Source organism: Amblyomma maculatum, chromosome 6 (genome assembly GCF_055883805.1).
Source record: "Amblyomma maculatum isolate TAMU_Amacu chromosome 6, ASM5588380v1, whole genome shotgun sequence".
Taxonomy (NCBI): Eukaryota; Metazoa; Arthropoda; class Arachnida; order Ixodida; family Ixodidae; genus Amblyomma; species Amblyomma maculatum.
In genome coordinates, this window is record NC_139349.1 from 107,486,848 (window position 1) to 107,514,133 (window position 27,286).

The window sequence follows — 27,286 nt, forward strand, 5'->3', positions numbered from 1 at the left end:
TCGCCTTGTATCAACGAACATGTAATCTCACAGCGGGCGTTTTTTTTTATCTTCGACGAGGGATAACGCGCGGTTCTACCTATTCCTTTCCGCGTCACACTGCGATGACTGGACAAGAAAAGTCGGCCCACGTTCTCTGCTCTCCTCTGCCAGGTAAAAAGTGGTGCTACGGAGGAACCTCCAACATGGCCGTCCGAAATAGAGTCATACAGAAAAAGAGGGAAAGAGAGCGGACGTCCTCCTTGCATTTCGCGAAAAACATGAGGAGGAGGCTTCCCTTGCAATGCCGAAGCGAGAGGCGGCGGTAGTAGTGGCAGGGGGCAGCACTCTTCCAAGCAACGCACGGCGACCGAGCAGGAAAAGCATCGGAGAGGAGGTAGCTTGCCAGAGAGAGAGTCCAGGCTGAAAGGGAGGAGGAGGCTCCCGAGTAGGGGAAGAGAGAGAAAGAGCGAGCCGCATACTCTCGTTCCCGTGGCGTGTCATCGCGGCGAAACGCCTTGGCGTCTTCATTTGCTCCTGCTGTCGTTGAGTGCACGTGCGCGCAGTTCTTTTCGAGTGCGCGGATTGTTGCTCCAAAACGCTTTCGCGGGTTTCGCCCGCCGCCGTGTCGTTAAAGCCCCGTGTTGTTAGCTTCAGGATACTTGCCACAGTCGACGAGGATTACGGCTCGATGGACGACGACAGGCCGGGCTTTCTGGCGCGGGACGGCCGCTGCTGTCCGCCGGGCCCGCTGTTATGAAAGCGGCCGGCTGGCTGGCTCTTCTGCCGTCTCCCGTCCGGCGCATCTCTTCGGCTGCTCCGTGCGCGCGCGCCGGTTTGCAGTGTTGGTCGTCGTCGTGTGGCCGTGCTTTGGCTTCTGCGGGCCTCCCTTGAAAACGACCGTGCCGTGCGCGTTGAGGATGCCTCACCAGCTGGTGACCCATGTCTGACGTGCCGCGTCTGGCGGCCGCGGGCCTGCCGCTGCAGTTCCCCAGCGCCTTCGCGGCAGTGCATGCCGCCATCCCCGTAGACCAACGCACACACGAAGGACGCTATGTCTGGGAGCCACGGCTGCACGCCTTTCCACATGCCCCGGCAGCTGGGTGAGTTATGCGAAGCTTTTTTCGTGCTCTCTCCGTCCCGCCAAAGCCGGCACTGTTCCTGTGATGACACGCTGTCGTGTCTGTGCTGTCATGCCGCGGGATCTGCGTATCTATGCTGCGATTGTCATGTTCGTGCGCAACAGCATGAACACACGGGACTTGCTCATTGGGACTTGCATTACTGCGTTTCACAGCGTAGCTCCTTTTAGCGGGAGCAGTCGGTATGATTCACACGCGACCATTTAGGCGCCATCGGTTGCATTAGCCACCTAAAAGTAGTATTGCTGGTTGCATTTGCCGAGGCTGCTGTAGGGAAATCTTACAAGTACAAGATTTTATTGCTGAGGTGACGATCGGCGCGCATATACAGTGGCACGGATATCCAGTGGTCATAATTTGCTTTAGTGCAGCTGTCATGCAGGACTTCGCTAAACCTCTGTCATTTAGCTGGTACCATGCTGCCCATCGCTGAACTTCCTTATGAGGTATCCGTTGTACATGTACACAACGCACAGTGTTGTGACGCATATGCTCGGCAGGAATGAAAGTCTGCCGTCTGGAAACTTCATTCAAGATATCGTAAGTTCAAGAAATGTAGGCACATTTTTTTCGCTCTTTTTTATTCAGCTCATGTGTGCCGAGCACAGCCGTTACCGCCAACACCGTCAGCACGTTTTCTCTGTCATCCAGCTGTAACGCGTAGAGGAGGCCGTAAAGATACAGAGGCGATCTGTACAGAGATAAGCAACGTGCGTTATTTCGAGTGCTTCGTTACCTGCCAGTTCGATGTAGGAATGCCGTAGTGAACAGAAATACGATGCGCCTGTTTTGACTTTCCACTGTCGTGGCGCCCAGCCGCTTCTGGAAACAAAATAAATAAGCCGGAGTTTCGTCCCGAGCTGCGTGCCTGAGCCGGATCTGCGCCCGCAGGAGGTCTTTATTATGGTCCATCTTCCGTCCAATTGAAGGTTCCCGGAAAAGGAAAATATCGGTTTGCCAATGCTTAGTGCAAGCCCTGGAGCTCGAGAAAGCATTCGCAGAGGGCAAGGGCTGCTTCAGTACAAAGAGCTTATGGCTTTTAGCGCTTAAGTTTTCTTTTTTCTTGTGCCGCCAGTCCGCATGAAAACGCCTTGCACCATTTAGTCTGACAGGCCGTTTTATTTACAATACGAGGGTGTCTTGGACGATTGGGAAAAGCATATGTGCACCGCGTGAGAAGAAGTCTACTCGAGAAATTCTTGCTTGGTTTTAAAATTGCATCCCCGATCAGAGACCTCTAATACTGTCTCTGAATGAAGGCAAAGAGGACTGAAAAAGAACTAACATTTAGTAATATTATTCAGACAAAAGTGTGCCTCCTGGAATCACACAGAAACGAAGCAACAATTTGAAGTAGGCACGGACACTGCCACAAAGTTGGGAGTCACGGCATGACATTAGGCTTAAGTGTGTTGGCTAAACCTCATTCTGTGGCATCAATACACGCAGAAAATTTTCTTGCAGAGTTAGTTGGAGCACGGTCATTAAGATAAGAGCGGAAACAAGGAGGCGCTGCCTCGGGCCGCGCAATTTTTCTGCATTGGAATACAGGGAAGTCTGTATTTGTTCGCATTCCTGTGAGTGGCGTTGTTGGCTTCACATACACACCCAATCGATGCTCAACTGAGGATGCAAGAAGCATTGGCAGAATTGGTCTGTTGGTGGCATTTCAAATCACGGACACCAAACCTCCTTGACGTGCGGTGTACAATAGCAACTTGGCTCAGAATTGGTATTCTGGTAAGCTGCATGAATAAATTAGAACTGCTGCGTCTTTAACTAAAGAATGAAAAATTCTAGGCAGCATCAGTAAGTTTTGTGGAGATTCCTATTCCGTTTAAACGCACACCATGCACTGCAGCGCCGTTTAGTTTATGCTCGACTGCACTCCACATTGCAGAACAGTTACCAATCATTGTTTCTTTACGTGAAAGTCGCGATATTGCTCTCTGGGCTGTTTTGTGCACCTAGCGAAAACACGGTGCCAGGAGTAGCTCAAGCTCGCCGCACCTGCTCATAAATAGCTTAAAGAGTAAGTGTTTTGATATTGCGTGCACCCAGTCTATTTATTAGCCTTTTGAGCTGCAGTTAGCGGCGCAACATGTGTAGCGAAATTGCAGCCCTACCATGTTGCGCCATCTAGGAGCCGGCTTAAAAAAATGCGGTCGTTTGGATCCGACGCCGCCGATATCGCCTTGTGCTGTGCTCCGATTACGTCAAGGTTTTGGGCAGGAGTAAAAAGAAAACGTGTGTTAAAGCACGCAACATCATTTACTGTTACGCTTCTGGGGGGTCACAACAGCTACCGGAAAGCTGCCGAATGCGATTTTTTTTTTTCTTTTCGAATTCCGTAATACTTTTACGAGAGCGAACCGAGACAGAGCAAGCCCATAGCAGTACGGCGTGGAATATGCCAGCGTTTCGCTTATCTGGTATGTTTACTATTCCGTGAGCGCGCAGTTAAGGCTATGCTCAAAAGAACGAAAGGAGCCCAAAGAACGGGGACAGAAAGTACGTCAGCGCGCGAATCACCACTCTGCGTAATCAGTTCACCCATGTTGCAGTGAACATGTCAACAATCTCTTGATCTGGGCCAGTCCGGACAGGAGCTTGTGGCAAGCAGGGTATGGAAGTTCGCGAAGACGTACGTATAGCGCACTTTGTGAAGAACCGAGCCGCAAAAGAATGAAACCCGCCTTTAACCTTGCGCCGTACACAACGCCTTTCATTTGGTATGCACAGTTCTCGCAGACATCCGAGGGCTTTGCTGCGTTGAAAATTTCTTCCTGCAAATTGTACCCGAGCTGGCCGAAGAATGGGCGTACTTCCCTTTCTTTTGAACTAATTTAGCAAAGCGCACATGGTGTGTGCGGCGAAATGCACAAAGATTCCGAAGAAGCTCAGTCGACGCAAAGCAGACGTTCTCTCGTGGCTTCTTCCACTGTTTCGCATGCGAAGCGCCGCTTCTCGCGCGCGTGAGGTGGCGCCACTTGCTGCGGAGCAAAGGGCTCCGCCCTATAGTTCAAGGGAATGGGGCAGATTTAGCCAGAACACTGGGGTTTAAGGATAATGGAAGAAAAATAGGCTTTAAAAGGGTAAAAATAACCAAACGAAGGTGTTAGCTGATTGGTGGCTGAAATCAAGGCAAGAATAGGTACAAATTATATTACTATTTGCGGCTAGGCGGCCTGTGACGCCGCCGCGTCACTTTTGAAGAGGAGCCAGAACTCTGACGAGTCGGGACCTTTCTGTTCGAGTCGACAGCCTGCGGAGCTGACCAGTTGCAGAATTTCCGAAGTGACCCACTGGGTTACAAACGGCTGTGCAAACAAGAGCGTTGTTCGCTTACAGTTCGCATTTGCCTTTCAATTTCGTTGGTAGCTTGCACGCATTTCCGTTGCGGCTTCATATATCTATTCCGACTGCCTCGAATTTCTGTGAGTAATAGTAGTAGTGTAAGACTATTCCGTCAAAAATTACAGGCCAAGTTACAGGGCTCTTTGATATCCTGTGCACGTCAAAAATTACAGGCCAAGTTTCCACAGTGACGGGCCTCTTTGATATCCTGTGCATTTGGTAACTGGTTTGCAGTCACATTCCCGACTTCTCTCAGAAGCCCATCGCTGAATCTGCGACGCCATTGTGGTACCGAAAACTCGCTGTGTTCTTTTCTCAGAGCCAGATAAAAATCGTTGTTGTGGCCTCGAGGCCCTTTCATACTTTTGCTATCCCTTCTCCACCGTTTTTAAAAAAATTCCTCACTGTTGGCACTTCGTGCGCCCATGTGACCCTTTTCATACCCCTAACTCTTGTATATAGGCTGCAGCTGAATGTGGTCGTCCCAGCGTGAATCGCGCCGACTCTTTGCGCTGTTGTTGAGCGTTCTAATATCTCGGAGCCGGAGCCGCACAATTCGTCCTAACTGCGATGTAGTTCACTCATTCGCTTTCCATTGTACTCATTCCCTGCTTTAATTGAATGAATTTTTGCCCACCTATATAATCCTAGTGTTAGCTGAACAGAAACGAAACATGTTTTGTGAAAACGCGGTATGACGCGACCACTAAAGCCGCCTATCGGAAACCGTTAGCACGATAGTGCGAATTTTAGAGTGCAGCGCGTGCTTTACACTGAACTTTCACTAATTATGGGTTAGCTAGCTAAAGAGTGACGGTTTCAATTCTTAGGTCTTTCTTGAACACTTCGGTTCACGTCGATAAGTAAGCGTGACGCATGCATGTGGTTACACATCTGGGTAAGGCGTCTATCGCAGATTGTGTTGGTGCGTTTTTTTTTATAACTCTCTGGCGATGGGCAGAATGATATTGGAGCTGTTGCCTTTGCAGTCTAATGTATGGCCATTTATTGCCAAAGTGCATGCAGTGCTTATCGGCAAAGTAATAGTCACGGGACTAATCTGTTACAGACAAAATACTTCTGTCGTCCGGGGGTTAATTAAATGTTTTCGTCTAAGAGCTAGTTGGTTAGTTGTTCGGATAGTCGCTCCTGTTCGACGACAGTTTATAGGAAAAACGACGTCTTATATAACTTCTCAAGGTGCTGGCAATCACACATGTACGAGTGGAGAGGGGGGGGGGGGGGGGGGGGTCCACGGTTTAGGTACGATAACTCTTCTTTAGGAAAATAGAAATATGGAGTGCTGACACAGTTTGTTTCTTTGTCTATACACAGGGCTTCGAAAATTTCTTGTTCTGTCTGCGTTTTCTTGGTTACCAGTATGACATAACATGTTTTTCTAATAAACGGGTAGTGGGCGGGCTCGAAAAATCTTAACCATGATGATGCGATCTGTTAACGTAACTCTGATATCGAGCGCAGTTCGGGTTTTGAAAGTTTTCGTGGCTCTGGCGTAAGCATTCAGAAGGGACAGCGGCATAGTGTGCCAGCTGCATAGCTAACCCTGCCAGATGTCACGCGAGTACACAGAGCACACCAAGCCGTAACCAGGCGTTTTTGTGTTCGCTGAACAGGAACTGCAGAAAGAGAGTGCCAAACTTTATTGAAAGGCCAGGCAGAGAGGCCGGTGAACACGTGGCTAAGGCCTGCCACTCCACACCGATGAAAGGGAAAAGTAGGTAGTTGGGTTGCGTTTCCTTCTTCATAGAATGGAAAATTTTGCAGAGGGAAATTTTCGAAAAAAGAAGAAAAGACCAGTGTTGAGAAGGTCCTCCCCAGGAGACTGCTTCATTGAAAAAAGACGCGTGCTACGGAGGCACGAGGCCGGGTAATGTGGAAGAAAGGCAGGTGCAATGAAGCCTGAGAATCTCTTGAAGTAACGATTTTGGGTACCAAAGGCGCTGATCTCGGCACGGAAGGAATGCGCCTTTTCCGCTTCACAGTCGCGAACGTGAGCTTCGAGCATCGAAGCTACATTTGTTCCGAACATGGCACCGACCTGCTACTCGGCCTTTCCTGCCGCGGAAATTTGGCCCCCAATAAATCGTGAAGCTGAGTAAGGGGAACTGCCTACGCCAATACACGTGGACGACGAGAAAAACGGGGATGCCACTTCGATCGGAACTGATCTGTGTGGGAGCTATGTCGGAGGGAACCGTGTATGAGTTCCTGAGCCTGTTGAAAGTCTCACAACAAGACCAAGTGTGGCTGGTTCTTTAGTCAGGATTGGCTCTAAGACTGGAATGATTGCTATCCGCTAGTGCAGCTTCTAGCAAGAGGAGCTCCGGCTGCCGTGGAACGAAAACAATGTACATTCACTGCGGCAGAAATAGAGGAACAGAGGCCCTCGTTATGCATCATAAGACTCGCCAGGGAAGGGAAAGTAAAGGAACACCTAGTTTGATGTCTGATATCGATAGCAAACAGGAAGACGAAGTCGAGCGTTTTTTAAAGCGCTACTCGGATGTGATCGCTGCATCATAGTGTGGCCTGAGAATGCTGGGAAGGTAAGGTAAAGAAACAATAATGGAGTTTGAGATATTGATAAGAGGAAATGAAATAGGCACCTATTCACGCACATAAGCTGCAAGAACTGTTGGAGCAAATGTTGTATGTCGCAGTAAATGTTACAAGTTAGCCAGGGTTGTTCTGGCTAACCTGCTGCGTTGCTTTTCTAAATCGCAGCCCTGCAGGCTTAGTCGGCGGTCATGTTCACACCGACGGAGCTGACGAAGCCCTCGTCCTTGATAAAGGCCGGTTCTTTCCCGGCTGACCCCAATAGCCTGCTTTTCCCGACTGCAATGTCCAGCGCGCAATGCAGCGCCACTTAATAAGTTATGTATCCTCTCTATGGATTGGCTGCCGTTGACGCCCTTTCGCTGTATTTTCGGCGCTATCGCATGTCCAACATAAACCTACAAACTAAGGGAGGAGACTTGTAATTGCGGACAGGGTTAACAGTAACGCCAACCTCTCTCGAAAGTAAACATCTCCCTTGTAGCTAGTGTTCGGTGAACGAAGTTGTGCATCGCGCGTGGGGTGTACTGTTTTCCGGGGTGCGGGTGTATCGAAAGTTCAGCGTTCTGTCCCTACGGCTTCGCTAGTTCTATCGTGACTAGTACTCGTTTAGCGTGTACCCTCACAGATGCAAGACTGCTTACCGGCAGTAAGCGGCCACACGGGGATAACCATGCCGTCTATTCAGGCGACTACCCTGAACACAGCTGTACTTTAGCGCATTGAACCCGCATCACGCGGTCATTTGTCCATGATTACAATGCGAAGTACCTATGCGGAAAGGCAGCAGGCATTACAGTCGCACGTAGTGCTCCTAGCTAGACGCGTTGGTTACCTGTAGGCAGCATACTGCTTTGTTGAAGCTCGTTAACGCGTCCTGTTGGGCGCGCTCTTCACGCTGGAACACCAAAATCTCGACGGGACAAAATGAAGGAGCCGACAAATTGGCGTCCTTGTATGTGTGTATGCCTGCGCCCGCGCGCATGAATACTGGATTGGCAGATTTCCCTCAGAGCAGAAAAAAGGTGAAGGGGAACTGAGGTGCCTGTTCAGGTAGACTAGTGAATTCCTTCATATGACGGAGCTTCGGTCCGCGGATCGCGTATTACGTGTTCATCCTCACTACTATGTGAGGCGTGCTGTCGGCCCCGTCCTGCCCCATTCAGGATCACGCCCACTATAATTGTGCTCCTGCGCACTACAATAGATAATTGTCCTCCCACTGTAGCCCCCATCAATTCGGGGCGCGAGAGGCGGGGAGAAGCACAATTACGTGCGCATCATCCTAAATGGGCCTCACAAGATATCTGCAGCACTGCGAAAGGCCAAGGAGCCCTTGCAATTGTGCTCCTAAGTGCCTCTCGCCCCTGTACACTATAATAGAGAATTGTGCTCCTACTGTCACCCCCGTCAATTTGGGGGGCTAGAGGCGCGTAGGAGCACAATTGCCTATTGTAGTGCGCGTGATCCTGATTGGACCGCGATGCCTCTGCCTGTTGCACTGCTGCAAACAGCTTGTGAGGCTGAGTATAGTAGCTTTTGTCCGCAAGCAAATCAGGCCTTTACGGATCCCCTCTGTTGAACTTTCCCCCTCAGCACCTCTATCCCGAACAATCAACTACAGTACATATCAATCAGGATGATGCACACTATAATAGGTAATGGTGCTCCTAAGCTTCTCTCGCGCCCAGAATAGGTGGGGGCGACAGTAGGAGCACAAGTATCTGTTGTAGTGCGCCGGAATGACCGGCTCCGTGTTGACACAAAATTTTGCAGGTTTACGTAGAAGTCGTCACAATAATTTTTCTGGGATGAATGGGCGACTTGTTCGCCCTTACCCTTATAAGTGTAATCCTTGCGTGCTGACCAAGGGGCCTTCATGGTTGAAAGGGATGTCCCCTCACCTGTGACTGTGTACAGAAAACCTTTTTTTTTCTTGCGTGACTATGCCGTGCCTTGCCTGAAAAACCAGTTCCTGTTGACAGTCTTTGTGTAGTGCTACTTATATATCCATGATGAAATATATATGGTGCCGCTGCCCGCCCCTAGGCGGCGCCACCTCACGACACTTGCTTACAACGTCGCGGATGCTGCAGCCCTTGTATTGTTAGCGATAGCGCGAGCTCCAATTTCCCCCAGTTGTTTGTTTCTGCGAGCGGAAATTGCGAATTCTACCGAGCAGAAGTAAAATTTTGCTCACCTTTGGCGGCTTCGGAGGCTAGGCGTGTTTCTGGGCTCAGCGCGAATGTGCGGGTTCGAATGCCGACTGGTGCGCCCTGAGTGGACGCCGGCAAAATGCAGAAACACAACACCCTTTCACTCCAACCGAATTTAAGGCGGTCATAATCGTCGTGGGTTCCATCACACCAGCGTGCCTTGTAGGTGACCGCGCTGTTTCCTGATCCGGCGCAGTACACATTTCCACCCGCGTCCATTAGAACCGATATACATGAATTCACGTAACTCATTTTCTCAAAATTCGTATGCTATAGTGATCACTTTGGACTTCAAAGAATGTGCTGTAGTGTCACTCAGCTTATCTGAAGCGATGCTATCTACAGCGGTTTCAGAAGTGGGTGAGGTTACCGTGAAGAAAGTACGCAGTACTCTGCTTCTTTATTCTAATTGTCTTGTCTTGCGCGGGGTTTCATTCACAACCGCTCCGCTGCGAAAATTAGCTATAATGCAAGTGTGAACGTGGCCAAGCCACGCCTGCGGAACATATTCTTCAAAAACGACACCGCCGCTTTGTTTTTCTTTCTAGAAAACCTCATAAGTACGCCGTGCTGTATTTACAAGTCTCCTTTCGCGTCGGCTCGCCTTACCAATATGGTGAAAGCGAAGTCCATGACCGCAGCCGCAAGCATAAAGGGCAAGCGCGTCAACCAATCGACAATAGTTATGTTTTCAAGCCGTCGAAAAAGAAAGAAAAAAGAAAAGTTTTCATTTTGCATTTGACTCCGTCGACTTGCCATTTTGAGGTGTCTTCCAAGGTGATCGGCAAAATTTTTATTCAGCGGGTTGCATTAAGTACGATTGGGAGAGGACTTACCTTCCGAACAGTGTCGTTTATTTGCACGCCAAGCTATAAACAATGAATATATGTATAAGCAGATCAATTAAAAGGAAATGAGGGTGCTCGTTATAATACATGAAGGAAAGAAGCCAACAGTCGGCGAGGCCAAGGAAAGCTTTGGGGATTGTACTGTATGTCGTTTTTTTTTTTAAACTATTACTTGGATAATCACAGAAATTAGTAATGTAATCTGTTTAGGGGAAAGATAATTAAACACAAAGTAGAAGAAAAAACAACGTGCCGAAAGTACCATCCCCAATGCTTTCCTTGGCCTCGCCGACTGTTGGCTTCTTTCCTTCATATATATATATATATATATATATATATATATATATATATATATATATATATATATATATATATATATATATATATATATATATATATATAGTGTCACGCACTTCCCGCGGTACTTCTTGAAGGAAGATGAGGTTTGGCGGGATAAGCAGAAGAAGAGGAAGCTGGTTCTGCCCCTCTCTTGTGTGCTATTCTCTAGCGCAGCCTAAGATCTGTCTAAATAAACGTCGTAACAAGTGTGGTGGAGGTGCGGGGTGTATATATATATATATATATATATATATATATATATGCTAGTATACTACGTCGAAACCCGGGATGAATCGCTCGCTAACAGGAAACTTAGCTGATAGCTAGAAGTCCAGATTATATATGTATGTGATACTATCATGGACTAAGTGATAAAATTAAAATCGCTCAGAAGAACGAAGCATTATCATAATATTTCTTTGTACTGTACAGAATGCCATTGCCATGCTCAGTAAGTTGAAGAAAAGACCACAAAAGCAGATGTTTCTATGATGAATGACGGTGTCAGCCTGAAGGTTGCTTGTTCATAACTAGGCCAGTCAGGTGAATCGGCATAACAACAATAACTGATTAGTTAATGGACACGGTGTTGTCTGACAAAATAGTGTGACGATCTGCGTAAGCAGCGGGAGTGAGAGAACGTATTTTGCGGGCGAATAAATTACGGCGAACTCGTTTTAGCCCCGACTACAAGCATAAAGTTGTAACCAGTATAGCATTGTACGGGTGCCATTAAAGATAACGGCATTAGCGGCCCAAGGCCCCTATTTTTATTTGCGTGTGCTGCACATGGGGCATAAAACACGTCGAAGGCGTGTGCACAGGCGATACAAGTATAATACATATCGAGATTGCGGTCACACTGATAAGAAGCGTCGTCCGCGCGTCGTAATTGGACCGTTTTATGCGAAGCGTATCGCTTCGCATTTACGCACATGCTTATATGCGCGGAGTCAGTCTGTAGCAACCGAATCTGCGGCGGGCATTTTTCTTCCGTTCAGCCAATGAACGATCGACGTCAGGCTGATTATAAAGCGAACGAACCTCTGTTGTCTTTTGCCGTTGTTACGACCAAGCATCCGCATTTGCGCGCTCTATTGTTCGCCTGTGGGCATGGAAAAGTTTTGTGAATATGTGGTGATGGTCCATTGGCTCTAAGTGAGCCTGTTTCCAGGAATCCTGTTTTGTAAGCATGTTTTGCTTTGTGGACAACCTGCAAATGCCAAATTGGCCCTGTCAAGAGAACGTCTGGAAAAACACAAAGAAACGTCCCCCTGCGGGAAATAGCAGGAAGTGCTTTCTTTTGTTCACCCTTCCAGTCGAGAAGTGCTATCCTCCAGTGATGAATGCCTCCTATCCAAAGGAGACGACAGAGTGACATGTCCGCTGACGTGCAGGACAAGAGAAGAGCATGACTCATACGGCCATTAAGTGATTTCCCGGGAATGCAGGAAAGATTTGCAATTGTCGAAAAGGGACCATGTTGGGAGCCCTATGCGGCGCCACGTGCACTCGGGTTTCTGAGAAGTAAAACCCCCAGAACCAGCCTGTGGTTTCTTTGCTGAAGAATAGAAATGTACCTCCTCTCCTCGCCGTTCCCAAGCTTTTCCCGCCAACAAGTGATCACGCCCAACGAATGAATGCCGGACCAGTCAGTGCTTCAGACCATCAGTGCAGTGATGTGTTCGATTGGATGCCGATACCTGAGGGGCGTGCCCTGGATTTGGTTGGTCAGCATCTTCAGAGAGGGGCTGGACATAGGGGGTTTTTAAGGACGCTGCAGAGCACGAAATGTCGCTCTGGGCCCTGGGTAAACGGCTCATCCAGTCGCTTCTCGCTATGAACTCTTAACGCTTGCCATTTTGCTGATGTACCCTTCTTTTTCGTGTAAATAATCTTGTAAATAAGTTTCTCAAAGTGCCATTAAACCTGCTTGTACATATTTCACCAACTTCGAAGATTCAATCCTACTTCAACCCCGAGTCTCTGCACGCTACCAAGTGAAGGCCGGGTCGACATAGCCCCAGCGTCACGACAACTGGTGATCAGCGGTGGGATCTGAATCTACAAGCACAACGACTGGTGAACTGCGTTGGGATCTGAATCTACAAGCACAACGACTGGTGACCAGCGGTGGGATCTGAATCTACAAGCCACAACATCTGGTGATTGGAGGTGGATCTGAAGCTACAAGCCACAACACCTTGTGATCGGAGGTGGCATCTCAAGCAACAAGCAGGAGCAACAATCGGCCAACAAGAGGGCAGCTCGGAACATCGGTCGCATGTGTGGGTGAGTGCTTGGCTTTTCTTCTGATGTGGACCAGGTTCTAGAACAGGGTTAGATTTTAGAACTGGTAAAGAGAGTGTGGAAACGCCTTTAGGTTTGGTAGTTTGCACTGTTGTTTTGGAAGTAGCCGACACTCGGAGCGATCATGGACCTACAAAAGCTGCAGAAACCGGAACTGTTGCAATTGTGTGAGGAATTGGGAATTGATACAAGTGGTTTGGCACGAAAACCTTTGATTATAAAGGCAATCACAGATTTGGGAGCCGATGATGAGGAGCTCAGTGAAGCATGGAACCTCATCGGTCAAAAAAAGGAACAGCTCAGACAGCAGAAGGAGCGGGAAAAAGAGCAGAAAGAGCGGGAAAAAGAGGAAAAGAGGCGTGAGCGTGAACTTGAGAGGGAAAAAGAGGAAAGGGAGCGCGAACGTGAGTGGGAAAAAGAGGAAAAGAAGCGTGAAAGAGAAGCAAAAAAGCTGGACCAAGAAATTGAGCTCCGGAAATTAGAACTAGAGTTGAGCAAGAGGTCGGGCAATTGTCCCCAGCTAGCGGTACCTCTTCTCAACAAGGAGGCAGATTTCAAGATGTCAAAGTACATGCAGCCATATGTGATATCAGGGGATATCGGTCTGTATCTGGCTAACTTTGAGCGAACCTGCGAAAAACTGTCCTTCCAGCGAGACACTTGGTCTCAGAGATTATTGACGGTTCTGCCCTGCGAGGCAGCGGAGGTTGTCGCGCGGCTAAGCAAGGAGGACGCGGACAACTACGAGAAGGTCAAAGCTTGCCTTCTGAGAAAGTATAGGCTTAGCGCCGAGGCGTTCAGACAACGTTTTCGGAAAGCTACTAAGTCCAGGGACGAGAGTTACCCTGAATTCCTGTACAATTTAAGAGTTAATTTGGGCGAGTGGCTAAAGAGCACAGATTCCTACAGTGATAGGGACGCTGTAGTCGAGCAAATTCTTTTGGAGCAGTTTTATAACTGCCTCCCAGAAAAAGAAAGAAATTGGTTACAGGACCGAGGCGAAATTAAGTCGGCAACTGAAGCTGCCGAACTTATTGAGGAGTATGCTTCGCGCCGACAATTCAGCAACCCAGCAGTGGATAGGCCCCGCAATCCCAAGTTCAGTATGAAAAACCGTCAGGAAAGGCACTTTGCTAGAGTTGGAAACGAAGAAATGAAGGTTTCTTCAGGCAAATTCCCTAGAAAGGACGGCAGTGAGAAAAGTGGGGAAGTGACCAACGTGCAGAACACAAAGAATAAGCTTGAGGCTAGGAAGCCGCTCACATGCTTTAGGTGTAATGAGCAGGGTCACATTGCCGTCAACTGCCGGAAAGAAAAGATTGCTTTCTCGTATGTCAGGGACTGCGATGAAAATATGCAGCTTTTAGAACCCTACCTGCATGACCTAGTAGTCAACGGGAAGCCTTGCAAGGTACTGCGCGATTCGGCCGCAACGATGGATGTTGTCCATCCGGCGTATGTATCGCCTTCCGACTATACAGGACAGTGTGCATGGATCCGACAGGTAGTTGAGGAACAGAGTGTGTGCTTGCCGATCGCGAACGTGGTCATCGAGGGCCCTTTCGGCGAATTAACAACCGAGGCTGCCGTTTCAGGAAAGCTTCCTAAGTGCTATCCGTATTTGTTCTCCAACAAATCGGACATGCTGCTGCGAAAGAGGGGCATCCTTTTCGGAGACAGAGTTGTGCAAGCCTTAACACGTTCAAAGGCGCGAGAACTAGCTACACTGCTCATTCCAGAAAAATCCACAGCGGAGGAAACGGCAGTTAAAACAATGGTAAATGCGGAAGATAGCAGGTCAGAAAACTTTGAGAGCGAGGCATCTCAGATAAGTCAACTTGAAAGTGAGCTTGATGAGACGCGGAATGAGGACGTTCTTGAGAGTAACCTCTTGCCGCCAGTGTCTAGTAATCTCACGAGACTTTTAAGTGGAACCCGAGAGGACTTAGCTATAGAGCAAGCCAATGATCCCAATATACAGGAGATAAGGGAGCGCCACCGCGCCACTAAGACAGCAAACAATATTTCTTTCGAGATGAGAAAGGGAGTGCTGTATCGCTTATTCAAGGATAAGCGCGGAGTAGAGCGGGACCAATTAGTCGTCCCCCAAAAGTACCGCGGAGACTTACTGCGACTTTCCCATGGCAGCTCGTGGTCATGTCACCTTGGAATAAAGAAAACAAAGCAGAGGCTGTTGCAAGAATACTATTGGCCTGGATGTTTTAAGGACACGGAAAATTTTGTACGGTCATGCGACACGTGCCAGCGGGTTGGAAAGGCGCAAGATAAGTGGAAAGCTCCGATGGTGTTAGTACCAATCATTACCGAGCCGTTTCACCGGTTAGTAATAGATATAGTTGGGCCACTTCCTGTGACCGAGTCAGGGTACCGTTATATCCTCACTATGTTATGCCCAGCCACAAAGTTTCCAGAGGCTGTTCCGCTGCGCGAGGTGACGTCCGAGAGTGTAGTGGATTCGCTGCTGTCAGTGTTTGCACGAGTTGGATTCCCTTCCGAGGTACAAAGTGATCAGGGTAGCGTTTTCACGAGTGTCCTCACCACCTCATTTCTCGAGCGATGCGGCATTAAGGTAGTGCATAGCTCGATCCATCATCCGCAGAGCAACAGCGTAGAAAGATGGCACTCTGTTCTCAAACGAGTCCTGAGGGGACTGTGCTATGAAAACAAGCGCGAATGGGATACCTGCCTGCCTGCAGCGCTTTTCGCTTTGCGGTCAGTGCCGCACGAATCCACTGGATTTAGCCCAGCCGAGTTGGTGTACGGAAGGTCACTGCGCTCACCTTTGCGAATGGTGCGCGAAGCCTGGGAGGGGCGCGGAGAAGACCCAACAGTAGTAGAATTCATTCTGAACCTCTTGAATCGCTTACATAACACTAAGGAACTCGTTGAGGCCAGCATGAAGTCAGCCCAGGCTCGTTCCAAGGTGTACTATGATAAGTCAGCCCGTCAAAGGACGTTTTGTATCGGGGACCAGGTGATGTTGCTGAGAAGTTCAAGGCAGAATAAGCTCGAAGTACAGTGGGAAGGACCGGCTGAAGTCGTTGCAAAGCTTTCTAACACTAACTACGCAGTGAAAATTCCCGGTAGGCGTAAAGAAGTGCGCATTTATCATTGCAATCTTATGAAGCCTTATGTGCAGAGGGAAGCCGTGGTAAATCTAACGTTAAACCTTCCCGAGGAGATGGGGGACAACTTGATTTGCCTCAGCGGAAAAGGAAGCAACGCTCAGGAGCTTCTCAAAAAGACGGAGCAGAGAGGAGAACTAAAGAAATCCCAGCTGTCCGATCTGGGCGAGATAATAACAGAGTTTGAGGCCTGCTTCGTGGACAGGCCAGGCAGAACTGATTGGACTGAGCACGATATTGAGCTGACTTCAGACGTGCCAGTGCGATCAAGGTGCTACCGATTTTCTCCAAGGCAAAGAGAAATTCTGGATAGGGAAGTAACTCGCATGCTGGAATTGGGAGTAATAAAACCCTCGGAAAGCGATTATGCTTCGCCAATGATCTTAGTAGAAGCTCCAGGTAAAGACCCTAGGCCTGTGGTAGACTACCGAAAGCTAAATTCTCTCACCAGGGATCAAGTGTATCCTATTCCGAATATTGAGGAGAGAGTAGAACAGGTCAGTAGAGCGGCATATGTGACTACGCTGGACCTTACTCGAGGATACTGGCAAGTACCGCTCACTGAACGCGCCAGCAGATACGCGGCTTTCGTCACTCCGACGGGCAGCTACCAGCCAACAATGATGAGTTTCGGGCTCAAAAATGCTCCATTTTGTTTTTCCCGACTCATGGATAGGGTTTTAAAGGGGTGTGAAACATTCGCGGTGCCTTATTTAGACGACATTGCGGTTTTTTCCGACTCATGGGCGGACCATATGGTACATCTAAGAGCTGTACTGAGCCTTTTGCGTCAAGCTGGACTAACCGTAAAGGCCGAGAAATGTTGCCTGGCAAGGGCGACCGTGGACTACTTGGGTCACAATGTAGGTCAAGGTTTCAGGAAACCCAGCGAGATTAAGATTTCTGCGGTAGCAGACTACCCGCGGCCGAGCACGAAGACGGAAATTCGAGCATTCCTGGGTCTGACTGGGTACTACAATCACTACATCCCTAACTATTCAGCTTTGGCTAGCCCTCTGACCGACGCTCTCCGCAAGACAGAACCGACAAATGTAGTCTGGGACGAACAAAAGGAAGCCTCCTTCGTAAACCTGAAGGCTGTGCTGATTAGCCGTCCGGTATTGCGAGCTCCAGACTATGGCCGAGAATTCACGGTCCAGTGTGATGCCAGTGATCGAGGGTTAGGTGCTGTTCTCTGCCAGAGAGATGACGACGGTAATGAGCACCCCGTGCTCTACTTGAGCAGAAAACTGAGTTCTAGAGAGAGGGCTTATTGCGCGTCAGAGAAGGAATGCGCTTGCATTGTATGGGCCATTCAAAAATTGCAGTGCTATCTTGGAGGGGCCAAATTCACCGTAGAGACGGACCATTGTCCCCTGGCTTGGCTGCAAACTGCGACATCGAAGAACAGTCGCCTTCTTAGGTGGAGCTTGATTTTACAGCAGTACAATTTTGAAATAAGATACAAAAAGGGGAAGTTAAATGGGAATGCGGACGCGCTTAGCCGCTCTTTCTAAGCGGTCCGAGATGTTCCTCACCATGTATCCAAATTGATAATCAGGTTTTTTTTTTTTTTCGTGCGCTTGAATATAGATGACTATGTAAAGCAGCACGTTTGGTTTTCGAGGCATACGTGGGTCCTGAACGTCTTGAGAGTGGGCTTTTCTCGAACAACAATGGCAGTTTTCTTTTGACCTGGTCTCTTCAGACGGGAGCCGAGTGCTTGCTTCGACATGTGGTTGAGTTTCAGATAGCTCAAGCAATTTGGCCTACAACAATCAAGACAACGCGACATGCAACAGCGAGCTTCAAGCGTTCACGTGCAGGCCATTAAGTCGTCTCTTCATGCAGCAGCTGCGGCTGCTGCCCTCCGAGTCTCTTCTGGCGGGGGAGGAGGCTGTTACGACCAAGCATCCGCATTTGCGCGCTCTATTGTTCGCCTGTGGGCATGGAAAAGTTTTGTGAATATGTGGTGATGGTCCATTGGCTCTAAGTGAGCCTGTTTCCAGGAATCCTGTTTTGTAAGCATGTTTTGCTTTGTGGACAACCTGCAAATGCCAAATTGGCCCTGTCAAGAGAACGTCTGGAAAAACACAAAGAAACGTCCCCCTGCGGGAAATAGCAGGAAGTGCTTTCTTTTGTTCACCCTTCCAGTCGAGAAGTGCTATCCTCCAGTGATGAATGCCTCCTATCCAAAGGAGACGACAGAGTGACATGTCCGCTGACGTGCAGGACAAGAGAAGAGCATGACTCATACGGCCATTAAGTGATTTCCCGGGAATGCAGGAAAGATTTGCAATTGTCGAAAAGGGACCATGTTGGGAGCCCTATGCGGCGCCACGTGCACTCGGGTTTCTGAGAAGTAAAACCCCCAGAACCAGCCTGTGGTTTCTTTGCTGAAGAATAGAAATGTACCTCCTCTCCTCGCCGTTCCCAAGCTTTTCCCGCCAACAAGTGATCACGCCCAACGAATGAATGCCGGACCAGTCAGTGCTTCAGACCATCAGTGCAGTGATGTGTTCGATTGGATGCCGATACCTGAGGGGCGTGCCCTGGATTTGGTTGGTCAGCATCTTCAGAGAGGGGCTGGACATAGGGGGTTTTTAAGGACGCTGCAGAGCACGAAATGTCGCTCTGGGCCCTGGGTAAACGGCTCATCCAGTCGCTTCTCGCTATGAACTCTTAACGCTTGCCATTTTGCTGATGTACCCTTCTTTTTCGTGTAAATAATCTTGTAAATAAGTTTCTCAAAGTGCCATTAAACCTGCTTGTACATATTTCACCAACTTCGAAGATTCAATCCTACTTCAACCCCGAGTCTCTGCACGCTACCAAGTGAAGGCCGGGTCGACATAGCCCCAGCGTCACGACACCGTATTATCTCGTTGCGATCGACGTGATGAAATAAATCAGCGGGGATGAGAGACGTGTAAGCCGAGATGGACTCTTGGTTTCTAGTATACCACCCGTTGATCTTGTTTTATTCAGGTGTCTTTTGAGAGGAGAGAGTGATATAGTGGGCTAGTTGGTGTTTCACGGTGATACAGAGCAAGGAACAACGACCTCTTTTACTTCTGGGTGCTCCCTTTCGTCCTTGTTCAATTTGCTGTTCCACCAAATATCTTTTAAAACTTGGTTGGTTGGTTTGTGAGGTTTAATGTCCCAAAGCGACTCGGGCTATGAGAGACGCCGTAGTGGAGGCCTCAGAAATTTCGACAACCTGGGGTTCTTTAACGTGCACTGGCATCGCACATCACACGGACGCCACTCCGTTTCGCCTCCATCGAAACGCAGCCGCCGAGGCCGGGATTCGATCCCGCACCCTTGGGAACAGTAGCCGAGCGCCGTAACCACTGCGCCACCCCGGCGGGGCTTTTAAATCTTGGTGGCTAGGAGGTTATTGATGACAGATTTCAAAATTTCAGTGCTTTCTGAAGACATTCCAGGCGTCGTTACATTGTTCTAAACCGCGACAACGGAGGTCTAGGAGTAAGATATAGTCACTTAGGCCCTGGAAACAGACTGCGCGAATTATATTAACGCTCCAGTTTTCGCTACAAATTATATGTTTTCTCTCGCTTACCACTAGAATGTCGTTAACTTTTTGTTTCCTGAATAGCTCGTATCCCCGACGTTAACATGAACATGACCCCAATCAAATGAAGCATGCATATTGCTTCGACTGTTATCGGGGCAGCTAAGTTTTGCTGTTCTCTAAGTCTTTAATATATTTCCTTTTTATTTTTGTGGCCATTGACTTGGGCAGCATTCCTTCACTGTGAGCCATGTTTTCACGATCGTTGCCTGGAAAACGTGCTCTCTGTTTGGTACAGTCGGGCTTGCGTTTTTTTCCCCCTTCTTTTCCTTGCCTGCATCTTGTTGTCAATGCACCTGCGTGCAGTCACCAGTACCAAGCGATTTCCATTCCTTTGTAAACGAACGTCCCGAGCACGAATGTCTACGGTTTGACAGAGCGGGAGGCTTGATGACTTTATCTCCACTTTCGGCGAGGGCACAGCTTTACTCGGATCCGAACATTCCGGTCTGGAGCGGTTCTAAGCTCTCGTTTAAGACGCGGTTGCTACCCTAATTGGTGGACGTTGTGCCGCCATCTTTAAGGTCCATCTAACCCCTGCCTCGACCTTCGCAATCTGCGCAGCGTTGACGGCCTGGATCGTTCGCGCCGTCGCCAGTCAAACGTAATAACTTCATCCAGGCCGGAGGAGAAGGAATAAAAAAGTGCACGCGCGCAAGAATGCCGCTCCAGGCTTTTAGTATAGGCAAAGCACGGCTCGAACACTCTTGACAGGGAGAATTCGATTTGTATCGACGTTCCCACAACGAATCGCCATTAGCTACGTGACTTTCGCAGGTCGGTCTCTGATAGTGATAGGCCAACCTCGCGGCGGACTGGGCGACCGTGGAGCAACGCCCCGCCGCAGTTGCGTGCAGCGGCGTTGGTACCACGTGTTCGAAGAGGCATCGCCGTGGTGCCTACGCTAACAAACAAACAAAAAGAAAAAAAAAACCTAACCCCGAGTTTGGGCTACCTTTCAATCTAAAGCTCGGCGTTTTCGTTTTTATGATTCTTTGTGTACGTGACGTTGGAGAGGTAACTCTGCGCAATCTCTTGAGAAAGAAAATACGAAGTTCCTTGCCGGAGTGATATGGAGGGCTTAGATTATCTACTCGTTTCGGATTGGACCAACTGTGGGACGCTGTGTCCCTCTCGAGTGCACCCAACTGCGAAGAGGCAGTTCTCAAAGACCTCTTGCTATCGCTGTCTCGTTTTTACGGCTTTCCTCTGTGCGTGGCATCTTCTCCTGCAGAGGCACCAATCGCGCTGTCGGTTCTCATCGGCGCAGCCAATGGGAGGTGTCAGGACCTCCTTTCCCTCTGCTTTTCTTGGATAGACTCCACTGTGGGCCGGGCCCTTTTAAGGTGTCACTTCGATACCGTCGCAGTCAGGGCTGCAGAGCTTTGCTACGTGCCTATTGCCTGCTAACACACTCCCCACGCGACGTTATCTCCGGAATGGCGAAAGAGCAGCATCTGTCTGGTATCGAAGAGCTCCTCTCACTCGGCGCTCGTTCCAATCTCCGTCTCGGATCGTTTCCCTTGTTAGAGGCGCAATGCCTTGCGATGCCCTCGAAATTCTCCGTTCTCGCGTGAATAATTCCTGAAGTATTGCCCGTCGGCGCGGCGCTTGTTTTTGTATTCATATATTTTTTTGAGATCGTACACAAAGATCAAGTGCAGAGAGGCGCATAGCATAAAGGCGTCCATTATTAAGGTGAAATTATTAGACGCCAGTGTTCTCGAAAATGTCACCTGAAGTCAGTATCTGGGTGGATTATTCGTTGACGTCACGAGTCATGTGAGGTCATAAGGTACGTTACGTCACTACCAGTGACATTGGTGATTTGATGACGTCACTGGGTCATAGTTATATACATGAGCCACATGACGTGATGTGATGAGTATGTGATGTCACATAGCCAGCCAATCGGAAGCCTACGTCAAACTGCACCCTGAATGTCGCGAGACACCCACGTCTGACTGACTCAAAAAAAAAAAAAATTGCACATTGTCGAGTGGTAGCATTGGAGGCCGGAAGAGTGGCGGTAGGATCTTAGCGGAATGGAAAAGTAGATGCAGAAAGCCGGCAATTAGGAGGACTGAATAAAGTCGCGGCATCGCTGTTTTGGCATTGTCAGTTTAGTTTCTGCAGTGACCTCTTATATTCTTCATAACATCGATGCAACTGCCAATTGCTCTCTCCTACAAGTTTCATTCATTTCTTTGGTGGGTGGTCGGGAGCAATAGTTGCACCAGTTTCTTCCTTGTATATTCAGGGCTTTTTTTTTTTTTTTTTTTGTTGCCTGCTTTTCAAATGGCTACATTTTTTGCGAGTTGCCTCAGTCCTTTACATCTTTTCACTTTACGTGCACCACCGGAGAAGCATAAGAAACGTCTTAAAATATACAGCTTCTGTGGCAGGCTCGTGTGCCGCAAATTCGGTTTAGAAAAAAAAAAACTAACAGACAATGTTTAGTCATGCATTTAGTTTCGCCTTGCGGTCGGATTGCGTTGCGACAGAGTGCGAGGAGTACGCATCAAAGCTGAACGTGTTAGAAGGCGCGAAAACCATGGTGAGGAAAACAGATTTGGCCGAATTCAGTACTTCGGACAGTTCTGTAGGTACTCGTTCAACATAGCTTAATATGTAGCGAAACTGTAGCGTCGTGCAGATTTTTTTTTCTTTTTTTTTTTTTTTTTGTTCGGAATGGCCGGTAATATCCATCTTAAAGCTGTGCGTATGATGCGCGCACATGGAACACGGAGACATTCTCCACTACCTACTCTTGTCTGGCGACCACCGGTGCTATTAAATCGTCATTTAGAGTCCCAAGCAAGGTCTGAGAGCACGTTGCCAGGAAGCTCTAAAGGTTTACTGTTCTCGCCGATTTCATCGTTTTTTTCAAAAGCCAGTGGTTAACGCCAATCTTTGCACTAGAATGGAAGCATGAGCGAGTTGGTGCGACATTCTAACCAAGACACAGCGCAACGCATAAAGGACAGGCGGGTAGACAGGGTCTTCCCACGTTCTATTGCTCGCCCTACCGCGCAGAAGATATTGTTTAAAAGTACATTGCGAACCACGTCGCCAGATACTTGCTGTGTGATGCGATGCCGCTGGTGTGAGTAACCTGCAGGTTGTCCACCCTCGCGCGAAGCAAAGCCTTCGCGAAAAAACATCAAAAAGCTTGAGTGCTGTAAAAGCCCGTAGCCTGCACGGCGTTTGCCTTGTACAGTCGTCGAGGGATACTCTGTCAGCACTTTGAATGAAATATGAAGATATGGTAATGCCGTACCGTGGTGTCTGGAAACGAGAAATGGAGGGAAAACCACTTGCGCGTGCATGTTGCCAACGCCTACCACGTCGTGCGCGAAGGCGTCGATTCATTACGTTTAGGGCTTTAATATACCGCTTCAGCAAAAGGGAACATAAAACAAACGCAAAACAGCTGAAATGATAGCAAAAGATGGCGCTAACGGAAGGTTTCAGCTAGAGTTACTATATGTTCCAGCTTATCAGGTACCCGGCCTCGAGTGCTGAGCCCGACACGTACTGGATGCTAACAGGCATGCGCAGGACTCAAACCAAGCTTGGCGCATCAGTGTTGTTTTGCTGGCGTTGCCGATAAGCCACAAAAGCAAAAAATGGCTTGTGCCACGTGCCATGATGCCAAATCCGATCAGGAAACAAATGCGAATAAATCTGACGCGTTAGAGTGTGCATGCACGTTATTTGGAAGCTTTAAACGCTCTTCTTTGCCAACGAAGATGGGCGCTTAACGATTTCACTTGTTTAGATTGTTTTGTTTTTTATAATTCGGAAGTTAATTCACCCATTACACGAAAAGTCGGCGTCATTTTCTATACACGAGAGCATTAGAAAAATAAGTCATCAGCAGCGGCGCAACAAGAATAATGGATGCACTTAATCAAGCGGCTGTATGACGCACACAACAAGCCGAGCATCAACGGTGCATCACTTAGATACGTTTAGAGCCATCCGAGGCCACCGCCATTTCAGACAATCATATACATGTCATTGGCCAATGTCTATGTGGCGCCAGTTTTCCAGAGTTTCGTACCAAATAGTTTTGCGACCGTCTGTTGTACAGTGTTTCGAGTGTTGCCACACGATTTATTATTGCTTACAGCATAGCTGTGCTAGCGAAGTTGGAGGCTAGCTCGTGACGGGGATTCGAACTAACGACTTACGTGCTTTTAATTGCACGCTTTCCGACCTTGGTTCGACGAATACGGCTCTCAGATGCCGCGTGGAGTATAGCAGTTTACGGGAATGCACAAACACATACAGCAAATACAATACCACCAGAAACAATTTTAATACATGTTAGGAATCTCGCAGACATTTCAACGGGCGGAACTATAATGGTTTCACATTCATACGTGTAGCAGTCTCAAGTGTCTCTGCCACTCTTTTTCCTCTTTGTATGAACTGCTTCCATGCTGAGACAGGTGAGAAAAATCGATTCACACACTGCTTGAATTCGCTGCAGTGGTTTCGTTAAAAAGAAACGTTAAAGGAAAAGGGAAGGAGTTAAAGGAAAATAAATTATGCAAGTATAGGCACCAAAGCGTTCCTATGAATTCTCGCTATGGTGCGTGGGAGCGAGAATGTTTGCAGTAAATTAAATGAGCGCTGCTGGTCAATAGAAGCCGGCGCATATAGGTCGGATAGCCTCGACCATCACCTACAGGACCGTCCGTCTCGGGGACGGTATATAACTTCAGTGAAATCGAGATTTCCTGTCATCGGGACAGTCCATTATTCGTGGCTTGAAAGCGATCCACTCATTCGTTCTGTATCTGAAAGCAGCCAGAAAATGAACAGCCATCACGCACACTATGTTACTGCCCCTCAGATCAATTACTTGAGGCGACTTCGTCTTCCCAACAACGTCCAGGAGCGGACGCAACCTTGCTTGCGCCGAGGGTGCGGTGTCTGCGCTACACACAAAGGATACGATCGACGTCCGCTAAAGGCGGGCGTATTTATCACAGCGCGCATAGTCGGGTTACATAAGCGAGCAGCGTTTTAATATATACCTACACCGCGCGCGATATCCTGCGCAAAGTTCGCGGGCTTTCTTTCTTTTCTCGGGAGGCCCAGCATCCCCTCTCTTTTCTGCCTTTTCGTTCTGTTTTTGTTTCTCCTTTCTGGTTGGTGCTGCCGGCGCCGGTCCGCTCTGTTAATATTTTATCGGCGATAGCCCGGCGCGGTTGACAAAGAGGAGTGGTGCATCGTGTGGACGCGGTAACTGGCGCGTGTTCGCCCCTCGTCGCCGCTCCTCGTCAGGGTCGACGGGGCGGCTAGCTCAGGAAAAATGCGTCTCCTTCTCCGACTTTGGCATCTCTGAGGCAAGCCTCCCTTCTGCGTTCCCCCTTTCGTAGTAGGCCTTCATACTCCGCACTAGCCTCCGAGATGTTGGGCTGGCGGAAAGGTGAAGGGGCTGGGGAAGTCTGAGCAGACGGGAACGGCGAGGTGCATTCATGTGTTTTCTGCAGCGTGCGGCCGACTTGAAAACTGGCTCTGGGCTGCTTGGCGGGAGACGAAGACATGTCTCCCTCCTCCCTTCCTCTTTGCGTATGTGTTCTGGGACGGCGCTGACGTCGTAATCGCGTTCGAGAGCCATAGATCATACTGCATCACGATCTCGCATCTTATCTCAGGCCCCTCTCTCTCTCACACACAGGCGAGAGGTTCACGAGCACTCGCCAACACTGAGCTGCTGCTGCTGCCGAGTTGCGCAATGAGGCCGCCGAGACTTTTCTTCAGAGCGACTGCAGCGTGTAAGAAAGCGCGCCTCTCTCTCTTGCTTCTCTTCCATTCCCCACTTTTTCTTTCCCTCGATATCTGCGGCTCTTTTTTTTGCGAAATGGGCTCTCGTTAGGGCGCCACAGGTCGTCCGTCTTTGCGGGACCAGATCCGATCAGACGGAGAGAAGAGGCCCATAGTCTTTGCTAGAGGCAGCCATTTTCTCTCCTCCCGCTCCGGTCCTTTCATCGTTCGCCGGACAACAAGCGGGCAAGAAGAAGAAGAATACGGAGGCAGGCAGGAAGGCTCGGGTCTTTCTTCTTGAGGATCACGACAAGCGACAAGGCGTACACGACGCTGACGGTGCCTGGCGTGGCCGGACTGAGGATGGATGCCCGCGCGCACTTGACGGCCGATCCTGCGAATGACGGGGACTGGTTCTAGTAACGTTGCTGGTGTCGTCGGCGCCGGTCCTTATGTCTTTCTGGGCATTGCTCCCACCCTGCAGATGATCTGCCTGTTGTCGGAGCGGCACTCTCGTTTACCGAGGCCATGTAGCTGTGAAAATGACCCATCTCTCGCTCTCATCTTGTTGAGGCAAAGTCCTTATATCTTTTTCTATGAAACCTCGGTAAGGACATTTTACGAACGTGGCACATTTTATTTTTTAATTTTTGTTAGCCGCGCCCGCAGTGCTGTCGGATTGATGAATCGCTGCACGGTGACTAGAAGTGAAAACATGGTTGAGATAGAGAGTAGTGTCGTCACGTTGGGTTAATTAATCGTTCCTACTGCGCCCTATCGCCAAGAAAGCACCTACTTCTAGCGGCCGTGAACGCCTTGTCCTCGAATGTGTGGCACCGATCTATATCATATTTTGCTAGAGCTGCTCCGCGGCGGCAATATTAATGCCTCATTTGCATCAGCTTGTTCGGCGCGCTGTTTTGCGTGGAAGGGGAACCATTTATATATTGAGTTGCGCTGACAGCTGCATTTAAGAGCTCTCCAGCATCTACAAGCTCTCCTTCGCCATTATATACAGGGCAGGCCTGCGAAAACGTTGTCTCCTCTCCCCCGTTTCGGGATCAAGGACAGGATACTTTTTGACCTTTGTTATAATGAAAGGAGAGCGTTGAGCTAAAACAGGCCGGTGAGGTTGTCGATGCCCTTTTCGGCTTCATATTGTCGCATAGCGAGCTATGCCTATGTCGCGCGCCGTTTTCCGGACCCGTGCACAGCCGGGGAGCGGTCCTTTTTTTCTTTTGCACGGCGTCGCTGTGCTTTCCCCTTCTTCTTGGGGGGGGGGGTATTCACGATGTACGCCGTTCGGAAAATGGTTAACGGCTGTGAGGGAGGCGAGCTGTTGAAAGCTCGCGTCCCAACCGGTTAACGCCTGAGGGCTTGGGGGCGACGGCTGAGAGCACGGACGGAGCTTTGTGTTTTGTGCCGTCTGCGTCCTTGCGGCCCATGTGTTTTTGGTTTACCTTTTGTGTGTTTGGGTGCCAGGCGGAGATGCGCCGCGTCTTCTAGAAATTCACGCGGTGCTCGCCAGGAAACAACCTCGCGGGCACCGGCGTCCTATTGGTTTCTCAGCTGTAAAAAAGTCGTCTCATTGGCTCCGATAAGCGCATTTCCGCCTGGTAACAAACACTGCCTGGAGAATCCTGAACAACGTTGGACAGAGGGATTTTGGCGGCAAGTAAGGGAGGACGGCGACCATCCGAGCTGCTGCTCGGGACCCCTGCTCGGAAGATGTCGCGTTGGCGGACTGATGTGTTGTTAATTTGAATTAGTTGTTTATTTGGTACTACTGGATTCGCTTTAATTATTGTTTGAGTTCATCTTTATTAAATTCAGTTAACTTGTGTTATCAAACGAAATCGCCTGGTCCCTTTCTTCAATGCGGCGGAGCCGTCGTGCCGTCAAGAAAGTTCAACGTGCGAACACTTCGTTACAAGTGGTGGAAGGTGCGTGGTAACGACGACCCCGCTCTACCGGAGATGCGCCCCCATCTCAGGAG

General features: G+C 49.1%; 1 protein-coding gene across 1 annotated transcript in view; it reads left to right on the top strand.

Annotated features, from left to right (window-relative positions):
• Window positions 1-921: 921 nt before the first annotated feature.
• The window catches only part of ci (transcriptional activator cubitus interruptus), an 89,999-nt gene continuing 63,634 nt past the window's right edge, over window positions 922-27,286 (top strand). Inside the window, exon 1 of the mRNA XM_084608060.1 lies at window positions 922-1,082. Coding sequence (XP_084464186.1) covers window positions 922-1,082 — 161 coding nt within the window. The remainder of the gene's footprint in view (window positions 1,083-27,286) is intronic.